At 41.5% G+C, this 24,108-nt stretch overlaps 1 protein-coding gene across 1 annotated transcript; it reads right to left on the bottom strand.

The window, feature by feature from the left end:
* Nucleotides 1-941: 941 nt before the first annotated feature.
* fam120c (family with sequence similarity 120C) lies at nucleotides 942-23,829 on the bottom strand. The gene is made up of 16 exons (XM_036590896.1): nucleotides 22,378-23,829; nucleotides 21,035-21,281; nucleotides 20,835-20,917; nucleotides 20,625-20,753; nucleotides 20,429-20,531; nucleotides 20,182-20,255; nucleotides 19,784-20,070; nucleotides 16,345-16,591; nucleotides 12,738-12,909; nucleotides 10,852-11,101; nucleotides 10,487-10,601; nucleotides 10,181-10,390; nucleotides 9,849-10,065; nucleotides 7,504-7,639; nucleotides 7,277-7,340; nucleotides 942-7,060 (listed from the first exon to the last, which is right to left on the bottom strand). The coding sequence occupies exons 1-16, from the start codon at nucleotides 22,900-22,902 to the stop codon at nucleotides 6,776-6,778; spliced, it is 3,144 nt and encodes a 1,047-aa protein (XP_036446789.1). The 5' UTR covers nucleotides 22,903-23,829; the 3' UTR covers nucleotides 942-6,775.
* Nucleotides 23,830-24,108: the final 279 nt, after the last annotated feature.

Genomic DNA, 24,108 nt, shown 5'->3' with positions numbered 1-24,108 from the left:
AAATAAATCGATATAGTTCACTAAAACTTGTTTTTTCTCTCATCGTCACTTTAACATTCTCAACTTTAAATACACAGCAACAAGACTTTTCAAGTAATTTTGGACCATTTCTATTGGTCTAGCTGGGTCTTTTGCATATGACTATACAGGATAATGTAGAAGACCATCCAACAGGGACTGACTGAGTAAAGCTACTAAGATTTACTGTCTTTTAACAGACACTGGACAGTCCCCCGTCTCAGCAAATCTGTGGGCCAGCTGTGTTTTATTTCAATTTTTCTTTGTGCATTGACCTGGACGGGCCATTGTTTATTCAAAACATGCCAAAACTACAACAGTATAATAGCCATTGAATACTTATTTAAAAACAATTCAATAAAACTAGTTCTATGTAGTTTTTTAAACTGCCTATTTGCTTGAACTGGACACCAGGCATCTTTTCTTTTTGTGTAACCGCTGGCCCAGAGATGATTGATGGGGGTCAGAATGCACACTATGTTGCAGTGCATGCTGAGGACTGTAGCGCATCTCAGGGTGAAATGGGCTACTAAGAATAGAAAGTTAAAATAACTTCCCAGGCCGAACAGGACTGTGTCACAGGCCTGACTTGGCCTGCAGGCCTTGTGTTTGACACATGGGGTCTAAATAAGAATCATCTCAACAGTTTTTTGGGGGAAAAGGCACTAAAATCAAATAACTAGAGTCTTCACAATGCAGCATTAACTGCTTTAGTCTTTTATTCTGGCTCTTCTTCACTATCAAGATTTCAGTTGTTATTCAGTTTTGCAGAATTGCTCAATGGCAGAGCAAATGAATAACTCTGAATTGAGTACACGAGTACAAAAAACGGCTTGTCACCGTTACTCATGATGACTTGCCCAAAAGCCTGAGATACATGACATGCACAATTCCTTTAAATGAAATGAGCAGAGACACAGAGAAAAATTACTAAAAGAATAAATTTTATTTCAGCACTGTAAGTCATTTCCCAACCATACAAACATGACTGCCAACTTCGACTCTCTCTCTCTCTCTCTCTCTCTTCCTTTCTCTCTCTCTCTCAGCCTTTTGGCTTTCTTCTCAATGCATTGTGAAATCAGACCACAACAGCAAGACAAATAAAAAAGGTTTTCTTTCCAAAACAATCTGGTGCTTTCTTTATACTAAAAATGAGAAACTGTTAATAACGATCATAACCATAACAGCAATAATAATAATAATGAAGTTTTACCCTTCACTACACAAGTTCTTTTGGAGACCTTGATGCATGCATCAATGCGTTCGCCTTGATGAATGGATCAGTTTTCCAAGAACAGACGACAGAATGTGTTGCCTACAAATGGGGCTGGGTGGAAACATGATGGGGCAAACATGCTGTTTACAAAAAAAAGCAGTAAGGTTCGAATGTAGAGGGCACTTGTCCAGCAAAGAGAACGGTGGACGTCAGTGGGCCATTGTACACAACACATTGCTGTTATCGTAACGGGGTCGAGACCTTACAACACCAATCAAAGCCACACAGGTGGTCCTGTGAAGTGAAGGGCTACAGAGCTAGGATACAGGGGGAACAGTTTTTTAAAGCAAGAGTTCAAATCTAAGCTCCAGACACGAATCTACAAGGAATGCACAGGCAAAAAACTCCTCACAATAGCTTAGGTGTACGTGTATGTGAGCCTGTTTACAGTTATGTGTTTACATTTAACCTATCCATGACTACTGATGAAGCTACATTTTCAGGACATTACAAGTGCATGGGAGTCTGTAAAGGGTGGTTTGATTGAACTGTATCGAAACCTGCGTCCAAGGCTCAACTTCAGAAAAAAGGATTAAAAATAACCAAAAAAAAAAAAACAAAAAAAACTTAATTTGTAGCAATGAAACCGGACGATACACAACTCAGCCACTTTTCACCAGAAAGATGTAAACACCACATTTCCTTCATATGGACCCACAATATGAATTCTAGAATCTCAAATCACTGAAATGTAGAAATATGGGTTCCAGAAACTAAAGAACTGACAAATATTAAGGTAATATGCACTTTGGTTTTTAGTAGCAGAGAGAACATTTCTCTGTTTTTGTGCAAGGATGCAATGGTCAACGTTGACTCGATCGGCTTTTGAATCATCTCGACTGATTGATCGGAGTATCTGAAAACGCGCGACGATGCTGCGCTTTAGTCCGATGGCTACAATTACATCATAATGGTGAAGTGGTCTGAAACAAATACCATAAAAGGTAAGGAAAATTGCAATCATTACAGTTGAAAGATATCTAGTTCTGCTAAGCGTATTATACTAACTGTAGCGACGGTCAAAGGAGTAGCACTTGTAATAACATTTGAAAGAAAGAAAAGAGAAAAAGAAAAAGTAAGAAAAACACAATTTTCACAATTTCAAACCAAAGATGGTTAGGTTAGATTTTTTTTTCTTTTGTTGTTGTTCATCGATGAAAACATTTGTTTCCAACTTCTGGCTACGATTACATACAGACTGATTATAAGACTGATTATTATCATTAATATTACCTTTACTGTTAGTATAACGGGGTAAGGAGACAGCACTGGAGTACGAGCAAGTCCACAACAGAGCCATGGTAAGAGATGAAAGAGGCTAGACGTGGTGAAAACGAGACAAAGAAGAGATGGCAGGTGGGTCTTGGAAAAGTGGGGAAGAAAAAAGGATCCGTTATAGTAGAATTACAGAAGGAGCAAGCATCTGAACTGTGGGAGTGCATGTTAGTAGCCTATATTCAACAGCAAAATGGGGGGTTTTGAAATCAACCACAGATCGTTGAATACGTTAACTATCGCCATATGATTAAATTGGTGAGTTCTATTATTTCACTATCATCCATAAATGGTTAGGATAAAAGGGGTAAAGGCATACGACGATGAAAAACATTGGTTCTAATTCGGAAATCAGAACACATCCCTTAAACAGAACTTAATACTGTAAAATATTGTACATTTGGATCTCTGCATTGTGTATTGAACTCTCCACAAATGGCTGATTAAATGGCAAGAAGGAAAGACGTTAGAACAGTCAAAAAGAGAATACATAAAAGCCAGAAAAAGAAGCATCGCAGAGGGTAAACTTGGGAACCACGCATCTGAAATCACTAATTAAGCATTATCATAATCAACTACAACAAAAAAAAAAAAAAATCTGGATAATGCTTCACATGTAGGTGAACTTGCATTACACTTTCTCTAACTGATGACTCTAAAAGAAAACAACTATATGTATGTGTACGTGTGTCCATTTCTGGGTCTGTGAATTAATGTTGTATCTTATCTTTGAGACTAAAATTAAGCTAAGTGTGACTCCGATAACTGATATTCTACGACACTTAGAGAACTTACTGAAACTTTTGTATCTATCTTAAATGGAAAAAAAAACACAATGAAAATTGATCACCGATCTATATTACGTCTGAAGCGAATAAGTGTGTGTGTGTACAGATGTGGGTGTGTGTGTATTCGTGCGTGTTTGTGTAGGCGTTAGCGCGTGCTTAAGAAACGACGGAACATCCATCTATCGGCGGCACGGCTGAACAATTTCATCATCAAATCCAACAACCTAAGGTTGAACTTCGGAATAATTTCGGTCGTATGTATTCTATGGTACTAGTTTCAGTACTCTAGCTGTAATGCTATGGTCTAGATTAGTCCTGATTGATCATAGTTCTGTGAAGTATGTCCAGTATTATTATATTCTGTCTCTTTTTCTAAGAAACATCAACTTGGATACCCAGCAAAGACAAACTCCTGCTGCCAACTGAGATACTTCTGAGGGGGGTATACAATTAAACGAGTTGGTATTTAGCTGTAGGGGTTTCCACAATTGTGGAAAATTCTAAAATATACAAACATAAATATGGGTGTCTGTCATTATTTGATTTTATAGAGCTTTCCATATACATTTTGTGGCACAAGATAGACTTTTTTTTTAAAAAATCTATATCCTAACAAAATAAGGTGCATCTTATTGACATGCCTACTTATGTAATTCGGATAATCGATAATCCTAACTTTTTCAGATTAAAACAACGTAATTATTGGAAAAGCCTTTCTCTAGTGTATTATTTTGTCCTTCAATACAAATTGAAGCTCATTCACAACATCCTTGATATCATAGGTACAAAAAACATGTTCACATAAGGGACTTTCCTGCCCCTTTGTGTCAAAGTGTCAAATCAAGGTTACAAGCCAGAAGGCTTGATCATTTGAATCTAATCTGGGTTCGTTAAAGCCCATCTGCTTCGATAAAAGTGCTTTCCGTAAGAAGTGCACAAGTTCCACGGGCCATCACGAAAACAAGACAATACAAACAGCGTAATGTCACGAAAACAAGACCACGTACAGCATAATGTCACGGAAGGTCCAGAGAGGCCTTCTTCCTTTTGTTCTCTGTTAGCTGACCGCATCACAAAAGGTTCTCGTCACTTCAGGAACTAATTTTAAACGTTCAATTTGTGTTTTACAGAAATCTAAATGATTTTAGCTATGGTGGGCGAATGCACGTGCACATGTACGTTAGGCACAAAAGGGAGGATGAGAGCAGAATCAGAGGGGTTTGAATTTGAACAGCTAAAACTCAAAACCTCAAGCACTTAAAGCTCGGATGGAAATGTATCTTCATTTCAAGTGACAAGCAGCAGTGGAGTGGAGTTCAGGGCTGACAGGTTGTGTGCATTCCCAACCATTGATAAAATCACTCCACTGCATCATCGCGCACTGAGATCACACAGATTACGTCTACAGTATATACAAAACATCTAAGATATCAATTGGTTTCATGGTTCCTTCTCCACATAACGTTTTGTTTTCTCCCTAACTTTTTTCTTTATCCTGGGTCAAGGGCGATCCAGTGTGTTTTCAGGTTTTTAAAACAAAGTGCTGCTTCCTATGCACTCTGTTCTCACATTCAGATCTGTTGGTAATGATTTCTATTACACAACACAGAAAGTGAGGAAGCTTTTTAACATCAAATGCTTGGGCTATTTCATCACATGGATGTAGCTAAAGAGTACTGTGCTATAACCACATCAAACATAAATAATATAAGTGCTTTACGTTGGAATACAATCAATTTTCAAGAGCTTCTTCTTCAGTTTGGCTTTGGGCTTGCATATCTATCATTTGGGGGCATAAGGTGCTTACAAAATATAATATATATCATCTTAGGACAATATTAGTAGCTCTATTACTGGGACTCAAAAGGGGGGAGTAATAAAAAAAAATAAAAATAAAACAATAAAGATTGTCACAAGACTACATGAGAGAAAAAAAGCTATTAAGTGTGGAGCCAGTAAAGCAACACCACTCCTGCCTGACACCATCTCCATTCCTTCTGCACCTGCAGACACACTGAGCTATTCTTCACATCTCACCTCTCTGCACTGTCTTGCCACCTCTCTCTCTTTCTCTGAGCTTGGACTAAGCCACCAGGGGGGGAGCCTGACCCTGTGCTTGAAGCAATGGCAGGTTACTTAGATGGCAAACAGAATCTGAAGGACTGAAATGAGCAAACCAACACACATGAATTCAGCAATTCACTGTGACACAACCTGCACTGTCCTGCAACAAAGTCAGGATTGAAACTAAACTGACCTTTATGGTTCGCTGTGAAAACAATGGGTTGCTTATGATATCAAAACTCAAGAATAGGACATTGCTGTGCAATTTAAATGAACTTTTTAGTCCTGATGAGACTGATGATGAATAAGCCGATGTCCAACTTTCATTGGCCGGTAGCTACATTATCACTGCGCACTGGGGGGCCTTCACAACTCAAACTGGTCAAATCTGCACAGGGTTTGTTTCTCTTCTATCTTAAATTGGGCAATACTGTCTATAAATGTAACTAGCAACTGGGCTTGTTCTTGGTACCACCTTTTAAGAAAAAGAAGGCATTGAAAGAAAAAGAAACTCAGGTTTTGACATATTTGGGACAACATCTCTGACTGACCATTCAATTTTCACGATTAATGTAACACCGCTGTAAGCCGCTTAAGATATAAGAAAAATTACATTAAAAAGTCATTTTACATACCAAAATCATGACAATAATTCAGTATTCCAGCCCAAATTACATACAAATAGTGTAAGGAGACCAAAAACAAAGAACACTAAATTATCATGAAGACTCATGGTTGGTTTGGTGGACGCTTGATGAGTTAATTTCGGATCTACAGCCTTGGTAACGTAAGCATTGCTTTTTCAGCAGACAGACAACTAAACGTTGTTTCAAACACACTTGGACATAGATTAGGGTGCTCTTAAATTGGCCAGCTAAGAGTTAAACGAACGTGGGTTAAATCAGAATATACTTTGGGCAGTAAGGGCCTACGGTAGCCATTTTAGGCTATCATACGGATACAACCAACACTGATGTTCTAAGATGTTTCAAAATAAAACAAAAATGTTAGAAAGGTGAAAAGACTGAGAGCTTGTCACAATGCTACAACCCTGATGGGGCAGTGGAAAGGCTGAGATCCAGAATCGAAAAGATTCAGTGCAAAGTGCAATCGAAGGTTGTGATTTTAACTTCGCTCAGTTGCAAATCAGAACCCTGCTGTTAAGGTGACATAGACCTCACTCCTTCTCACACTGTCCATCTATAGTTTTCAGCATCTGTAACATCATAAATTATTCTTATGACAACACAAAGTGGCTACTGTGCCCTAATTATCATATTTTGCAAGGAAAAGGCAGTCGAACTTGGATCATTCCCTCTCAACTCAATCATTCTTATTACACTATGGGATGTAATTACTCCTCTTTTTGTAGTGCACCATCTGATGGGCAGTCGTCAAGGCAACAAGGGGCCTCTACCTCCACCCCATCTCCTGATTGGTTGTCTCTGCTGGCTAAGGCACACTGGATTGGCTGTGGTGGCAGGTCAATGGGTTGACCAGTGGCGCTTCCTGAAGAGCTGCCATTCAGCTGCTGGGACACGCCCCCAGCTCTCTCACCAGTTCCAGAGGGCCGCCCCACTGTCTTGGGCTCCTCTGCCAGCTTTGGGGGGCTGGTAGAGGGGGGCGATGAGGAGAGATTCTACAAGGAAGATTATTTCTGCAAATCCGTAGTTTAAGGCCAAAAATAAAAGCATAAACAATAATAAAAACAAGAAGACCATCTGTTTCAAGGCTTTTTTTATATAAATAATGACTTATGAAATTGTTTGCAGTCCGTTATAGTTTATTTGGCTAAACATGAATTAATCTGTCATAAATGCAGAGTAGATTACAGAACTGTATATATAGTCTTTACCTGTGTTCGACTGGTGGTCATTTTCTTCCCTCCCCGTCCTTTTGGCGTAATTTCTTTACCCCTTCTACAACAGAGAGACAAACAAAGCATTGGTTCCAAGAATAGTTTAAATTTATCTGCTTTTCTTGTAAACAGTAGCTTTTCTTCAAAGGCCAAAGCCTGAAACTGCAACAAGCACTAGCGTCCCTACATTCACTCAGTGTAGAGGTGGCTAACGGCAGACTTACCCTTTCCCTCCTCCCACTGACACCACCTGCATGTTAAAGCCCCCTCTGCCACGGACAGGTTTGTTTCCAGCCCACTGACCTACGACCATGCCAGCAATCTCCAGCTTCCCACCTTGAGGAGGTATAGACTGGATACCTGCAAGTTGGAATAAATACATTATAATAATAAGTATGAGCCTCGACTGACATCAGGCATGTGCCAATTCAATATCACGATAATTATTTAACCATTTTTCAGGGTTTACGATATCATAACGTTGTATTGAAAAAAAACCCCAACATATTCAGGATAAGACAAGTACATACATGTAGTGCTCTGAATGTCATTTTTAACAGCAATAATGTGTAGGAGGATGTCTTTAAAAAGACAATTATATTTCATTAATGAATTAATTATTCATCAATTTTTCATTAATTTGTTTCAGTCCAAATAGTCACTAAGCCTTTGGTTTCCCCTAGATGTATAGCTTTTTTTTCAGGGTAGCTATCACACTGCATACGAAAGGATAGTGCTGCAGCATTTACTAAGAACTGTTAAGGAGTTCAGACCAGTAACACACTCAGACTCTACATAATAAGCAACTTAAGGCCCAAAGCCACCAGATGGCTCCCCAACAACTTCTGTGTTATTACTGCATCATTACGCTGTCTAAGAGGCCCGAGACGGGGCGAAAGAAGCAACTGGTTAATCAAAAACAAATAAAAAACAGAAAAGAACAAGTAAAAACGAGGACAAAAAGCTTAAAAATAAAGGTATGTTTTGTTTTTCATGGTGTTAACATTATGCTATTTGTTCTGGCTTGTAGTTGGACAACAAGTAAGAGCGGATCTGAAGTCTGCCTAACGAAGCAGGTTTAACTTAGAAAGGCTTTCTGTATCAAAAAACCTAACAGACACAGCCGTGGTTAATTCGCTTACAACAGCGGTCAATAACTTTCTGTTAATCCAGGTTTAGATACTCTAGGCCAGAGGTCACTAATAGGCGGACCGTGGTCCAAGCCCGGACCCAGACACTGTCTTATGCGGACCTGGACTTATAACCAACAAACTATGGAGAATTCTTTAATTTCGACCGGGTGGTCCTATTTTAAATCGGCGTAACTTTTCTAGTCATTAAGGTACGGCTTAAGCGGTCGGAGACTCACAGACCAATCGCATGCGTTGTAAATATCACACATGACGCTACTCATCCAATCAGATTTGTGCATTATGATGAGCACTGAGACTCGAGTGAGTGACGCACACACAGGGGAGGGACGAGATGAGAAACAGCAGTCGGAGAAGAAAGTGAGTCAAAGGGAAGTTATTTCACATGACTTGCTCTAAAAAGAGAAAACTGACAATAAATATTGTTGAAATATTAATGAATTGTATTTTATTTGATTCATTTATGGGACGTTACTCATTATGATATGCGCATGCAGGTCATTTCAGGATGCCAGTTCGTTCACATTGACAGATCTGAGTCAACTGTGAAACAGATCGGATCTGCGCCAAAAATTGGATTTGAACATCGTGGCTTGTAATGTGAACACAGTGAGAAGATAACGTATCAGAAATTCCAGCACTGCTAGCATTTTCTTTAATCCAGTGCAGTTTGGATTTGATATGCAAGACCATGTTCATACCTGTTATTAACATCCATCTCGAGCGATCTGAGCAAAAACCGACTGATTTCCAACGTGTCTCCTGTGACCACTTATGTTCAGAACTCACAACTGAAGTAAGCCCCCCAGCACGATTACTACATTAGTCTTTTGCTGCATTTGTTTTCAGACAAAAGAGCTCCAACAGTCCTTGTTTGTGTACAAGTACAAGCTGTTAGAGGAGAGGAAATTAAAAAGAAGCTTTCTTCTCTGCTTTGATTAGAAAGGCCCATTCGCAGCTGATTAAGGTGGTCCATCATTGCTGTTGGAAACAAAGTACGAACTACAAACGTTATGTGGTCATACGCATCCATAGCTGCCTTCAAAGGGGGTTTGAGTGACCAGATCACAAATGTCTCCAAGACACAGAGAACCTGAGTCACACCTGCACTTAACACTGTCCTCGTATGATCAAAATCACCCAAGACATGGTAATGCCAGGTGTGAACGAGGCCTAAAACACATACTATACTGTGCAACAACCAACTTAACAAGTTAACACAATCTGTAACAAAGTGAGGTCAGCAAAAAAATCAAATACACGTTTCACCCACTCTGGACAGTCTTTTAAGTAGCCCATGCTAATACCCACCTTCCCGAATAATATATAGTTGTTACTGAGTAATAAGATTTAAAATAAATCACTAAATAGTAAGCCTAGAGGTCAAATGGGGTTAAGAAATGGTGGTGGGATCTGACCTGGGAAGGCTCTTGGCCGGTGCTGGTGGTGCGGAGGTGGCATGGAGCCCAGGGGCCGAGGTGGGTACAGAGGGTGCACAGGGTAGAATGGTGGCACCATAGCAGGAGGCAGGAATGCTGGGGGAGGCAGAGGTGGGGGTGGGGGAGGGGGCCGTGAAAGATTAATGCCCTCTAGAATGGCCTGTCGCATCTTCTCCACACGAGACACCAGTTCTTCCTGCCAGGCAACAGACGATCGGAGAGAAAGTTTTAGTCATGTCATTCAAAAGATGCATAGGCCAAAATATGGGCCAAAACAGATTAGGATTATTAAGGTTAAGAGAAATGGTCACCTGGCCTTCACACATGTCCAGCAGGGCAGCCCTATCTCTGGTAGCCTTGGCCAATTTGCTTTGAAACAGTTTCCCATCAAAAAAGCCCCAAGGGCAGCAGTGGTCCCAGGGCAGCGGCTGCCCACACACATCATTCACAAAAAGGGCAGTGTCCACACCACTCATGAACAGAGAGGCCAGCTGGACCCCACGGTTGTCCACTTTCTCCACCTAATGACAGCAACGCAATGATATTAAAGGATAAACTTGGCACTGGAGTCATCACTGGTAATAAACAAATGGAGGTGAGGCATAAAATCACTTTACCTTGAGTTCCTGGAGTTGATCAGGCTCATGGAGCTGGTTAGACACAGCTTGGGCCAAAAAGGCATCAAGCTCGTGGCGCTGAAGAATGCGGCCACCTGGCCACTGCATCATATACCTGTATGCAAACACAAACTGCTCAGCTTGTCTCTATGATTACTCTACAAAGAATTACATGAAATGAGATATACATCCACATCAGATTTCCATACAATAAAACCATCAAATTCTACTCAAACATCAGCAATGCTCCTAAAAGCAAGCCGATCACCCTGAACCCAACAGTACATAAGTGCACCTCCGGTCACTGTTTTGAATTATACTGTCTCTATTGTGGAGTTACTGTGCTATCCTCCTAGTGTGGCTACCTGAGGACACAGCACATGAGCAGCAGATGGGATGGCACGCAGGCAGGGTTGAGCAGGGCAGGGCAGTCTGAGCGCATGCAGGCCAGGAATGCTCGGGTGCGGCGGCTGCGGTCCTCTGAGGCGCGGCCCAGCCACAGACGCCTCAAGTTAGGACAGGTCCACTCCCGAAAACACAGCGCCGGAACCAGCTCTGGGGTCAGAGCTGACTTGGCCTTGCTGGCGCACCACTCCTTAACAATCACTGGAGGCACTGTGGAGTCAGAAATAAAGATATTGATTGAATGATCGACATAACATTTTGAAAGAGGGATGCACTGAGGCACTGGAAAAAACAGACAGGAATTTTGACCAAAAAAAAAAGTAGTTTATACACAGAATATAAGACGACCGATTTATAATGTTTAATATAAAGAGGAGGTACAACACGCAGCAACTTCTCTACAACAGATCTTAAAACACAACATCTACTCGACATGCAAAACACAGCAAAACAGAAGCACATAGGAAAGTCCCGCTAACACGGCAACGCCATCTGCCATCTCCCCCATCAGGTTCAGAAATGATGAAAAATATTCAAAAATGACTGTGCCCAAATGCAAAGTATAAATACAATGGATGACCAACCACTCTTTGTTGTCAAGGATGTTAGATGATGTGGAATATACTGTAATCTACATACAATAATAATTTAGTAAGTTTACCATTTTTATTGTCAACTTTAAGTTTTTTGCTGCGCGCATCCTGAATTTTGGTTTCAGTTTCAGCCAAGGATTTTCATTTTGGTGCATCACTATTTCAAAATGTTTGTAACTGGCAAATTTGACACTCTGCTGTACTTGTTATGATGAGTATTTATGGGGAGCCAAGAATATAAACAACTGCACAAAACAATCAAAAAATAATCGCATCCTAACAGAAAAAGAAGCAGCACTTCATAGAGTGGAAATGCACAACAACGTTTCAAGGAAGAGTTTAATATTCTCCCAGGTATATTTTGGTTTTTCCATCTGAATTTACATGAGGCAAATTACTTGGTAACTGTATGAAATGGATGTAAATTTTTATTTATTTATTTATTTATTTATTTTTTGTAAAAGTTACCCTTAAATGAACAAAAAATGTGTTTTATGATCACACATATTTCTATATGCTTACAATCTACTGCTGAAAGCCAAAAATCTCAGACGCTCTTTGTATTATTTTATAAAAATAATTTTTACAGATCAGATCACTGAAGAGACGCCATCTGTTTATAGTTCATAGCCCAGATTTGTGGAAAATGGGTCGACTTTCAGTAGACAAAAAAGTGAGTTCAGCTTCTTTTATTATAAGGGTTTAAAATTACACTACCCATCTATTTGACTGGAAAGAAGACAGTTACAGCTCTCATATGACCCCCAGCTTCTGAATGTAGCTTATGAAATATGAAAGTTATGAAGAATATGACGAAGTGCGTTTTGGAACCACCGGTGGTCTCAAGGAGTTAAAAAGGTTAAGCAAAAATGTACATAATTCTAAAGTAGCTAATATTTAATGGAAACTTACAGCCGATTTAAATGAATTTTGTCCATATATTAGTCACCTTTTATAAGTCGCAGTATAACACACAGTATCAGAAACCACAAGATCATGTCTATTTAACAATCTGGCACCTGATGATTAAGGCATGCAGCTTGTACAGTGCTAACCGGTGCGCCATAACTTCCCATTACTTGTTAGCTACATTAGCCTTGTAGTTACGGCAAGAAACTAAAGAAGCAAATTTCAAACACCAAACATGTCTTGGCTGATCCACTGGACATCTGGGCTAAAATAGAGTGAATCTGACTCTTCGCCAAGCTATTCCTTTAAGCCTTACCCAACCCTATGCTCTCTCCCACACTCACCCTCTAGCGGAGCGCGCTTGCGCATGGCCAGCCTTTCCAACCTCCTCTGGGTTTCAGCCAGGCTGAACAGCACCCCGTAGGCATACTGCCGGGCAGAGCGGAACAGCAGAGAGGCAGGAGGCAGGTCAGTGCTGTTCTCATCCTCTATACACACTGGCATCTTCATCTCCCCCTGCGGGACGTGACAGAGACACCAGCAGGGAGAGCAGTTAGTGGAGAGGGAGAAAAAAAACTAACAGATAGCAAAACTTTATCAGCATCTTTAGAAAAGTGACTGTTCTTGGGGCTGTTCAACTTGGCATTATCATATCAACTGTGTTTACTTTTCTTCATTTTAGCATGTTTTCGAGTCTCAGAGCCTGTTTCCCAGACCCGGATTAAGCCTGAGACTAAAAAGCATTTCCAAAGTGATTCATTACTGGCACTGCAGTTTAGACCAAGACCTGACCGAAACCATACCCTCCAGGAAAATGGCCCTTGATGATACCAGACTAAAGGGAACTTAAGTGAGCATTTTTATACTTAATTCACTACAGTTATAACTAATGAGACTGTGACAAGTAATGCAGTGAAGTCATAGCATCTTCATTTGCACTAAGAATGCACACGTAAAGCTTTATTAAAGCATTATTATTTCCCTATATGAGGTTGGCTCACCAACAATAATGCTTGTAATGCTGTGCACCACACCTGCATATTAGGATGTTTTCACATGCAGATCTTTTTAAATGAATCAATTAAAGTAAACCAGCTGCAAATGGCTTCAAAAAGGTCAAAGAAGGTCTCCTTCTTGTCCAATTCAGCACTGATGAGATCTTAAACCACAACTCCTTCAGAACTCAGATCCCAAAAAGGCAAAAAACAAAGGAGGCTGGAGTCGTTTTATTTTCACAACGCACAAATCAACTGGACCATAAAACAAACCACAAACGAAGAAACGCGTTCTGTTCATGTCTCAGTCTATTTAGAGACGTCCGAGTCGGATTTGTTGACATTCGCACAGAAAGCCATAACTCGTGTCTTTGATATTCAACAGATTCCACTTTATTCATATGATGACGGCTTTCAAAGTGTCCCACAAACTGTGATGAATGTCCACCACCATGTGTTACGATTAGGGCTATAATAAGGCTCGAGAGGTTAGATTTTTACTGTTATACATACACACACACACACATTCGTCTTGCTATACATACGGGGACGTCCATAGGTTTCTATTGATGTTTGTGTTACTGTAGCTAAATAACACTACACCTAAACCTAAACCTAACCCTAACCTCAGTGTCCAAAAGGCGATTTTTCTGCTCTTTTAGTTTACAAATTAAAAAAGTAAATGTGGTGAAAACAACACATGCTCAAGTGAGGACCAGCAAAATGTCCTCACCAGAGCACAAATTTTATATAGTCCTATCATAGCGAGGACATGGGGTCCTCACAAATATAGCAATACAAGAACACATACACGTTTATATATAAGCGCACACACGTGAAGTGATAAGCACTGTCCAGCATCAACCAGAGTTACAAAAGTCTCCCAGAAGCAGGTGCACAGGTGCAGCATGCGACGTGGGTTTGTTTTGTGTCAGTGTAAATATGGCAGAGAAAAGTCTCAGCGTTCCAGAGACTTTTCAGCCTTTTTTTTTTTTTATGGGGACTGAGACTGAAGTGTGATCGTACTTTGGTTTTCATAAGAATGCAGAGAATGACACTTGACTGAAGATGGTCACCCTATGTGCAGAACATGCAGAAAGAAAACCGCTGTGAAAGGCAATACTTCAAATCTTATAGTTCATCTTTGTGACCTCCATCCACCAGTTTAGTGACTGTGCTCTTATGAATTGTGCTCTCTCGTTGAAATGTCCTACCGCAGCGCATATTTATAGGTAGCTCCGTACATAAAACTCCAAGTAGGGTATTTTGATAGTTAAAATCACTTTAACTGGAAAATCTGAAATCAAGGACATTTAGACTATCATACTATCTTAGATGTAGTTCTAACACAAAGCTCCACTCAGCTTCTTCCACGTTCCACCTTAAATGGTGCAGCAGTTATTATAAAACCTAAGGCTCCGCAATGTAACTGCGGCACCACTCAAGGTTGAACGGAAACATTCGAACAACAAGTTGCCGAACACAAAGCCAACTTCAGCCTGGCATTAAAACTGCAGGTAGAATAGTCTGATAGTCTAAATGTCTATCAGAAAACAGCCTTATAAGAATAATTAGTATATTCTAAGAGCCTAAATCAGCTGATCAGGGGGTAAGTAGTAATATTAAGCCGAGTCTGGGCCGAATTAACATTAAAAACACAAACCGTTTGAACCTCTCATGTCCACATGGTGCCACCTTTAGCGTTACTGCACATTTAATATGGCTTTCATATGTTTACATAAAGTATTGGCTATATTACTTCAACGTTTGAGCAAACAAGAAGTGCGCAGTGCTGCTAACGTTATTTGTGGTTTTATTCATCACTTTATCATCAGGACAATCGCTTTTCTGCCTTTACTACACCTAAACACTCTGCACACAAAACTAATGTCAGAGTTCAAACTGCCAACTCACTCTATTACTACAGACATCATCTGAAATAAAAACATACTTTTGGGAGACACTATATTATAGAGATGTACACGACGTATGGATGTTTTCCAGCTGAAGACAGACACCTTGCTCCCTAAACTAATTCCTACGTAATTACATTACTCTCTACAGACTAGTGCCCTGCGTCATTCAGTGAGCACTAATAATGCTTTCTAACATTTCCTTTAGGCAGCAGTCAGACCAAGAGAATGAAATTTGCCTGTAAAAAAAAACTCAATTTACATAAATAGAAAAGCACATTCTCTTTCACAATATGAAAGAGAACTGGTTAAAAATATTCAACTGCAAATTTTCTGACCAACACTGCAACTATAAACAGATTATTTTCCACAAATTAAGGTCCATGTCTGTTATTTAGCCAAAACAAACAGAATATCCACTTCTCTGGCTTGAGGCTTGAACTCTGTACTGTGCCAGACTGCCAGTTAGCTGTGGTTGTGAATCCACATGAATGTTGGTTGCTTCTGACTGATCTACATGCAGTTCACAAGCTCTGTTATTAGGTTAAATTTCCTCCCTTTAAACTTAAGAAAGAATTGCTGATAATGTAAGCTATAAATAAACTTCCAGCTCTTGTACTTTGAAAACTGCACTCCTTTAAATTGATGTAAATTATTAACAACTGAAACCTGTCTACAGGGACTTTACAGAAGAATACATGAAATAGTGTCCCCACTGACAAGCACACTCAGTGTCTCCATTGTTGGAAACCAACAGTTAGTTAACTCTTCTGCTTTGGAAGTTCGGTACAAAAACTACATTGCATGGATCACCTATAAATCATGGGCTAAAAAGAGGTTTTTGCCCCACCCAGCTAACAGAACTACAAGGTGAATTTCCAGTCTGACCACCCCTTTATATTTCCATTCAATTTGTTACGGCAGAAGAGAAAAGGGACCAAAAACAGTGTCAAAAGGGTCATATGACTGGTGGAAGAGTCTGACAATGCAGCTCATAATAGGGAAATGTAACACGAGTGAACGCTGTAAGCCAGTGTTTTTACCTTCGTAAGGATGTGGTAGATCTGTGGGTACATGAGTCCTCTCCTATGTCTGTGTTCTGCCACTCTCAGCACCTCTGCGCTAACCTGTGGCAGGGGCGGGGTTGTGATGTCCATGTGGCTCCGTGTTGCCATGGACAGCAGCGATGGAATAGATGGCCCACTCCCGTTGCCCTGGTGACTGTCGCTGGAGGCGCCTCCTCCACGGCCACTGGGGTCTTCCCATCTAGAGGACTTGTCAGCCAAGTGACTGAAACGAAACAAACCAGTTGAGCTCAAACTCAAAACGCAAACCATAATAAAAGCTTATAATGGGGCAACAAACCTGTAATTACACGTTGAATGAATTCAAACATTTGTTGTTGTTATTGATTATACACCGATCAGGCATAACATTATGACCACCTCCTTGTTTCTATGCTCATTGTCCATTTTATCAGCTCCACTTACTATATAGGTGCACTTTGTAGTTCTACAGTTACAGACTGTAGTCCATCCGTTTCTCTGCATACTTTGTTAGCCCCCTTTTACCCTGTTCTTCAGTGGTCAGGACCCACGTAGGACACAGCAGTGCTGCTGGAGTTTTTAAACACTGTGTCCACTCACTGTCCACTCTATTAGACACTCCTACCTTATCAGTCCTCCTTGTAGATGTAAAGTCAGAGACGATAGCTCATCTGCTGCTGCACAGTTTGTGTTGGTCATCCTCTAGTCCTTCATCAGTGGTCACAGGACGCTGCCCACAGGACGCTGTTGGCTGGATATTCTTGGTTGGTGGACTATTCTCAGTCCAGCAGTGACACTGAGGTGTTTAAAAACTCCAGCAGCACTGCTGTGTCTGATCCACTCAGACCAGCGCAACACACACTAACACACCACCACCACATCAGTGTTACTGCAGTGCTGAGAATGATCCACCACCCAAATAGTACCTGCTCTGTGAGGGTCCATGGGGGTCCTGACCACTGAAGAACAGGGTAAAAGGGGGCTAACAAAGTATGCAGAGAAACAGATGGACTACAGTCTGTAACTGTAGAACTACAAAGTGCACCTATATAATAAGTGGAGCTGATAAAGTGGACAATGAGCATAGAAACAAGGAGGCGGTCATAATGTTATGTCTGATCGGTGTACATATCCAGTGCATATGTCCACTTCAAATTTACACACATTGGCCCATATTTACCAAACTTCTTAGAGCAATAATACTGATCTAGGAATTAAGTCGAGTTCTAGATATCAAAGCTGCAAAAACACAACGTTCTCATGCAAATGGAACCACAACTAGTTGTCCCTGGACTATGGCAATAATTAGCTCATCATCACTGCGGTTGGGGGTGGGTGGGTTGTTGCACATATGAGGCCAAGAACACCACACCCATAGTGAAGTATGGAGATGTTAGCATCATGATATGGAGCTGCTTCTCTGCAAATAGTACTGGGGCATTAAGGCTCATTTATCCTCAACGTTAAATATGGATACGAATAACGGGGACTACTGTTCACACTCTGCGTTCATTTCACATGTATTTGTGCCTGTTTTCTGAAAGCTTACGGATAAAGACGAAACGAAGCAGCACCACTGGAAGGGGCAGTGTAGCTAATAGTTCACGCGAGATACAATGTCAGTTTCTCTCATTGGTAATATATAAGTGAAAAGAATTCTCCATCCACATGTCACAAAGTCTTTAATGGCCTCACAGACCACCACAGTCTACAACGGCGCCCCTTTAGTAGTCGGTACATTATTACGACCTCCATCACCGTCGCCACGTTTGTTGTTGTCAGAAACTTTTTACTCTGGACTGCCCTCTAACGGATGTGTTTCTCTACATCTATGCCAACGTAAAGGACGCAGGGAAGTATGTTGGCAGTGATGGTTACATCGTTTGAAACAAACATCCTTTTTCGTATGTAAAGTGAGTATAAATGAGCCTTTACATGTCATAAAAAAAAACATGAATGAAGTGATGTACCAGGACATATTAGAAAAGAATTTAATCTCATCAATCAACAAACTGAAAATGGGGAGAAGATTCAGCAAGTTTCAACAACACAACCACCCCAAACATTCAGCCAAAATAACTTGAGACAGGTGCTTGAGTGACTCAGCCAATGCTCTGACCTGAATTTCAATGAAAATTTACGGAGGATTTTGAAATTCAGTCTTTAGGGGGACCCTCTTAACCTTGGGAAATTGAAGATGGTTTGCCAAGAGGAATGAACCAAAAAGCAAGAAGCAAATTACTTTTTACCGTTGTTTTTTTTTGTTTACAAAGACAAAAGACCTCACATGTAAATTTGATGTGAATGCAGGCATTAGAAACATATAAATGAACAAAAACAGAAGCGTCAGAATACTAGTTTGCCCTCACTGTAGGCATGTAAAATGGGCAAATCATCACGTCACTAAGTTCAAATTACAGCCACGCTATGTACAGTCGTAACAAAACCTTGCACATTTACAGAAAAAGGTAAAAAGTTGTTAAGTTTTAACAAGACATAATGTAACTTTGAGTACTTCTATAAGGGAATTGTCCTCAAATATTCATATAATGTACAGCATTTCTCTTTTAACATGAAATTGTTACAAGAAAAGCAACTGCATGAAAAAGAAGTTCAGTGTATCTGAAGCTCACAACGACTAAACCTGTGACCAAAAATAAGATTTACGCTGTGGACTGGTCTGGTTGCTACTTGCTCCTTGTGTACTCCCAGTGGTCTTTGGAAATCTCTCTGGGAACAAAAGCAACGATTTGCAGGCACTGATGGAGCAACTGAGACCATTATCGCCATGTTCAATCCATCCTGAATCTCATGAGGGTTCTTTCCATTTTCATCTTTGAACACAATCTGGTACTTTGCTGAAAGGAGAAAATTTTATCTCCCAACACTTTTTAGCTGGATGCTGTGATGAACTACATGGGTGATTGAAACATTTGAAACTGTGGGCACAAATATCAAAAAAGTGCACAAAAAAGGCACAAGTGAATAAGAGACACAGCAAATCATTGTTTTGAGAGTGTCTCTCAATGCAGAAACTGCTTTTGCCCTAGTCCCAAACAGATTTGTCAAGAGCTTGATTAACCAGCTTGCTTACTGGTAACACCCACATGTACGAGCACTGGTGATTAGGAAAGTGGCACATGGAATGCAGTGGAATGAAACAGAAATGTTTTGGTGAATTTAATTACATTATATTTACACAGTGTAACTATTTTGAAGAAACCAAGAAAGTTCAATGCCAAGAATCCTCAAACCAGTGAAGTATTAGTGAAGTAATAGGGGAACTAAAGGAGCTTGACACCGTTTCTGCCACCTCCTGGTGGTGTTAGCTTTTTAAAATATTTTTAGAACAGCTCTGCTAAGAATAGATCGGAGAAGAATGAAGCCATGTGAAATGAAAAGAATGGAGCAGCGATTTGTTCAGAGGCAAACTCACTTAGTGCTGGTGTCATTTTGCTCCTCCCCATCCGAAGAAGAAGATGGTGAGGGGGAAGGGCCTGAGGGAGCTGCTGTGTGGTTATTGGGCAGTCGGTTGCCACCTTGAGTGGAATCATAAGGAGCAGACCATTCAGCAAAGCCCATTTTCCCAACGAGAGAATCATTGCAGTCCTGCAGTGCTGGAGGTGGGTTCTGGAATAGAAGGGCAGGACCAGACGCTGGGCCGGGTCCATAGGGCCCACCTGGATAAGGCACCTTAACACCTGACACCTGGGGTGGACCGAACTACCAGATAACAGGGTAAAAGAAACACAAAGGTGTTTTAGTTGGAACAAAGACCACTTTGGATATATGCTATGAAAACCACAGAAGTTGCAAACAACATACTACATGTACCTGGGCCTTTCCAGACTGTACTGCCGCCATGTGGCCTGGAGGTCCGCCAAACTGACCAGGCCCAAAACCTGGAACTGTAAACAAAGCCAAGTAGAGATTATGCCATTATGAAAGTGGAAAAAGAAGCTAAATTAAGCACACCGACAAATACCATAGTTGAGATTACAGCAATACTCAACATTTTTGTACACATTGGAACACTGTGGATGTCCAATTCTGAAAATGTGTACACAGGGAATATACTTACAGAGGTAATGAGAAGGTCCCATTGAAAGAGGTCTTGGTTTACTGGCCGCCGAAAAATACTCCACTGCTTTCTTAAACCTTTCGATCTTATCTTCAGTCCGAGACTGAGCAAGAGAGAAACACAACATCATTTAAACTGAGTGTGGTTCGATGGTAAAACCAAGCCATTTCTGATAATGACAAAGAATACGCTTTACCTGAGACTGTTTAAATACATCCCTGGCCACAGCATCCAGGTTCCCAAGGTCTTTGATAGATGCAACATACTCTGATACAGCCTTAATCACAACCTCACAAGGAGGGAGGACTAACTGATGAGCCCTTACCTGAAACGATCAAAACAGCAATGAGAACGACACAAGAAATAAACCGAGTTATTAGACAGAAAAACAAAGCAGTGAACGTACCTTGAGGGAGGCAAGAGGGTGTTCTGGACCCAAGAGACTCCAATGAAAGGCAGCCAGGTCTTCATCTGGCAGAATGTGGTTCCCTGTAAAAGAAAAACTTTCTGATTAGCCATAATTACGTAATTCAGAATGAGCTAAAAGTGTATGGCAATTGAGCAAATTGACTGAGGACTTTTTGGCCTTTGGTAAGTGACTCTTACCGAGCAGGGCAGCAAAGATGGGCAGGTGCTGGGTTTTGAGACCCAACTGGCGAGCAGCCTCAGACAGCAGGTACTGATGAGTGGTCAGATTCTTGCCGTTCCAGGAGAGCTTGAGAGCATGGGAGCTGAAATAGGCTGGGACATTGCATAGAGCGAACTCCGAGTCCTGTGCAATCAGGCCCTGAAAACCGTAGTCTCTGTACAGGGATAGCACCTCCTGGTGGTGGTCCTCAAGGGTCTGTACCACCTACAGCAAAGAGAGGGAGGCAGACTTCAGCCCAGAATTTCTGTAAAATATCACGCTCCCTGAGCCCTGCGGTCCTGAACCAGTACAACCGTGGCACTTACAATGTAACATCACTGTAAACACGTACAAGGAAATTGCTAATTATTTAAACAAGTGACAACGTAAACATGCCTTTCTATCACCATCAGACACCTTTCTCTATATCCAACTTTTAAATACTTTATCCTTTCCTAATATACTACTGCTATTAAACACACTTGAAAAATACTACATGATTACTTTAAGATTTAAATACCTACACAACGTCCTTTTCTATCTGGTAAGTTCTCAACTTTTTTCCTACTTGCACTTTTATTTCAGCAAACATTTAGATGCATCTAACCTCCTTTTCTAACTGGGATAAACTTTATAATGGGATCAAATATAAGGCACGTACACAACATCCTTTTCTAATACACCGTGACCACATACAGATGAAATCTAGCTCATACACTTGGCCAGTACTAAGATGTGCTCAGCATCCTTTGCATATGTTTTAATGCTATTCACACAGATGAAGGGTTGCTCAATGCTTCCACCGATCAAGATATGAACTCAACATCCTTTTCTAATTCATATAAAAACATCCTTACAGAGAACTGCAATTACATACTCAACATCCATTTCTAAAGCACTATGCATAAATGCAGAGGAGCATGTTGATTAATCTAACAGTTAAACATAGTACATTATAAGAAGTTGAAGTGTTATTTATCTGAATATGTAGACAGATCATTTGTTGATTACAGCATTACCTACATACATATTCAACACCCTTTTATAATGCACTATGTGGAGATGCATACAGATCATTGGTTGATTACAGCATTAACTGCATATATACTCAATATCCTTTTGTCCAATTCGGTGTTGTACACACACACAACTTGGTGACTGTAATCATCAGATATATATTCAGCTTTGCTGACAAAGAGCACGAAGTTTTTCGAGTAACTTTTCGATTAAACACTCCAGCAGATGTGTTTCTACTGGGTTATCTAAGCAGCCACATGAACTACACTCTACACTCCTGAATGGTGTTTTTCACGCCACTCACCCGCACGCGGAAGCGGAACATGGCGAGGCGGACGCAGTGGCTCAGGCAAGCGGGCGGCAGGAACCATGCCCGCGGGGGCGGCGTGGCCTTGCTGCCGACGTGGTTGACGATGAGCTGCGCGGTCTGCCGCTGCCCCTGCGCCCGCCGCGCCCACTCGGGCCAGCGCTCCTTGCCCAGCGTGCCGTTGAACACGACGACGAGCTCCAGGCCGCCCTGGTACAGGCAGGCCTGAGACAAGGCCGCCAGGTAGCCCAGCATGGCGTTCCACTCGCCGCCGCACACCCAATCGGTTTGGTAGCCGCCGTAGAGCCGCTGGAGGCCCGAGTCCGCGTCCACCAGGATCCGCGCGGGCGGTGGGGGCGGAGGCAGTGAGCCGGGGTGATGGGGATGGTGGTGGTGAGGATGAGGGTGGTGGTGGTGTGGAGGCTGTCGGCCTGCTGTTCTAGCCAGCTTGAGGAGGTCCACGGGGACCGCCGCCCCGGGGCAGCGTTTCTCCAAATACTCCTGAAAGCCCTGCACTCCCATAGCGCGCCTTTATGTCCCGTACTAGTCTCAGAAAAGCGTGCGTTTGCAGTAGCTGTGCAAGATGAGTAACGTTGCTCCTCACAGAGTTATTAATCTTCGCGTGCCCAGTCAGTCTTTCTTAACGTGACTAGGTGGGAACTACAGCTGGGGTAACGTTAACTGAACAACTGATTTTTCGCCAAAAATGCGTTGTGTACGTGTAAGTCTGTGAAAGTATAGTTGTGGGTGAGGCTATGTCTTATATCTGGTCATGTACGTGCAGTGTGCAGCCATTCCTTTCTCTGTGTTTTGGTACGATGCCAACACTACTGTCCAAACTACGGACTATTTGCATTCAGTGCAGTGTGGCTCGGTGGGAAAACATGATCGACGGTACTTATACAACGTTACGGTGGGAGATAACGGCGGTAACGGTGTCGACAACGGTGAAAATGTCCAAAGATAGCTATATAATCCTACATGCTAGCGAACTGGCACCACGTTAAACCGCGACTATGAAACTGCTGGCCGATCTAGCATAGTGTTTGAACGCTGCGCCCACTGTTTTGGTGTGACTGCGGTGTACAGATCCTGTAAAGTATGACTAAAATGTTTGATGCTGGCTAACAGATTTAACGCGAAGCTGCTGCTCTGCGGCTAACAAACCGAGCTAAGCTACCGCAGCCCGTTAGCCAGAGCCCGGTGTGTGTGTGACTGACTGACTGACTGACTGACGACTCAAACTAGTCCAGACGAATCCGAGACAGCGGGGACGAATCCGGAATGAAGTGGACGATGAAACGAAAACAAAAAAAGAAAGTAAAAGAACTAAAATAAAACAAAAAACAAAAAACCCCAAAACGTAAACTCCCTCACTCTCTGTCTCACTCACGGCTTCATATTGAGGAGAGGAACATACTTTCAAGCGACGTCGGCCATCTTGCGACTTCCCCGCGGACCAGCAGACAGTGGGAGGGAGGCGAGAGTAGGAGAGTAGGAGGAGAACCGGAGCGGGATTGTGGGAAATGTAGTTCTAAGTTGACAAACGGCTCATTGGCAGATACAAAGCGACCGAGTCGAAGACTACAACTACCAATGTCTTTGGCAAGTGACCCCGATGCCAAGGCAAAACCAAAAGGATCGCTTCATTCAAAAAAAAAAAAACAGATTGGGGAATAGGGTTTAGATATAAAATGCCAAATAGCGAGCAGAATGTGTACTTTTCTC

This window comes from Colossoma macropomum, unplaced genomic scaffold (assembly GCF_904425465.1).
Source record: "Colossoma macropomum unplaced genomic scaffold, Colossoma_macropomum, whole genome shotgun sequence".
Classification (NCBI taxonomy): Eukaryota; Metazoa; Chordata; class Actinopteri; order Characiformes; family Serrasalmidae; genus Colossoma; species Colossoma macropomum.
This window is presented reverse-complemented; position numbering and strand designations above follow the sequence as displayed.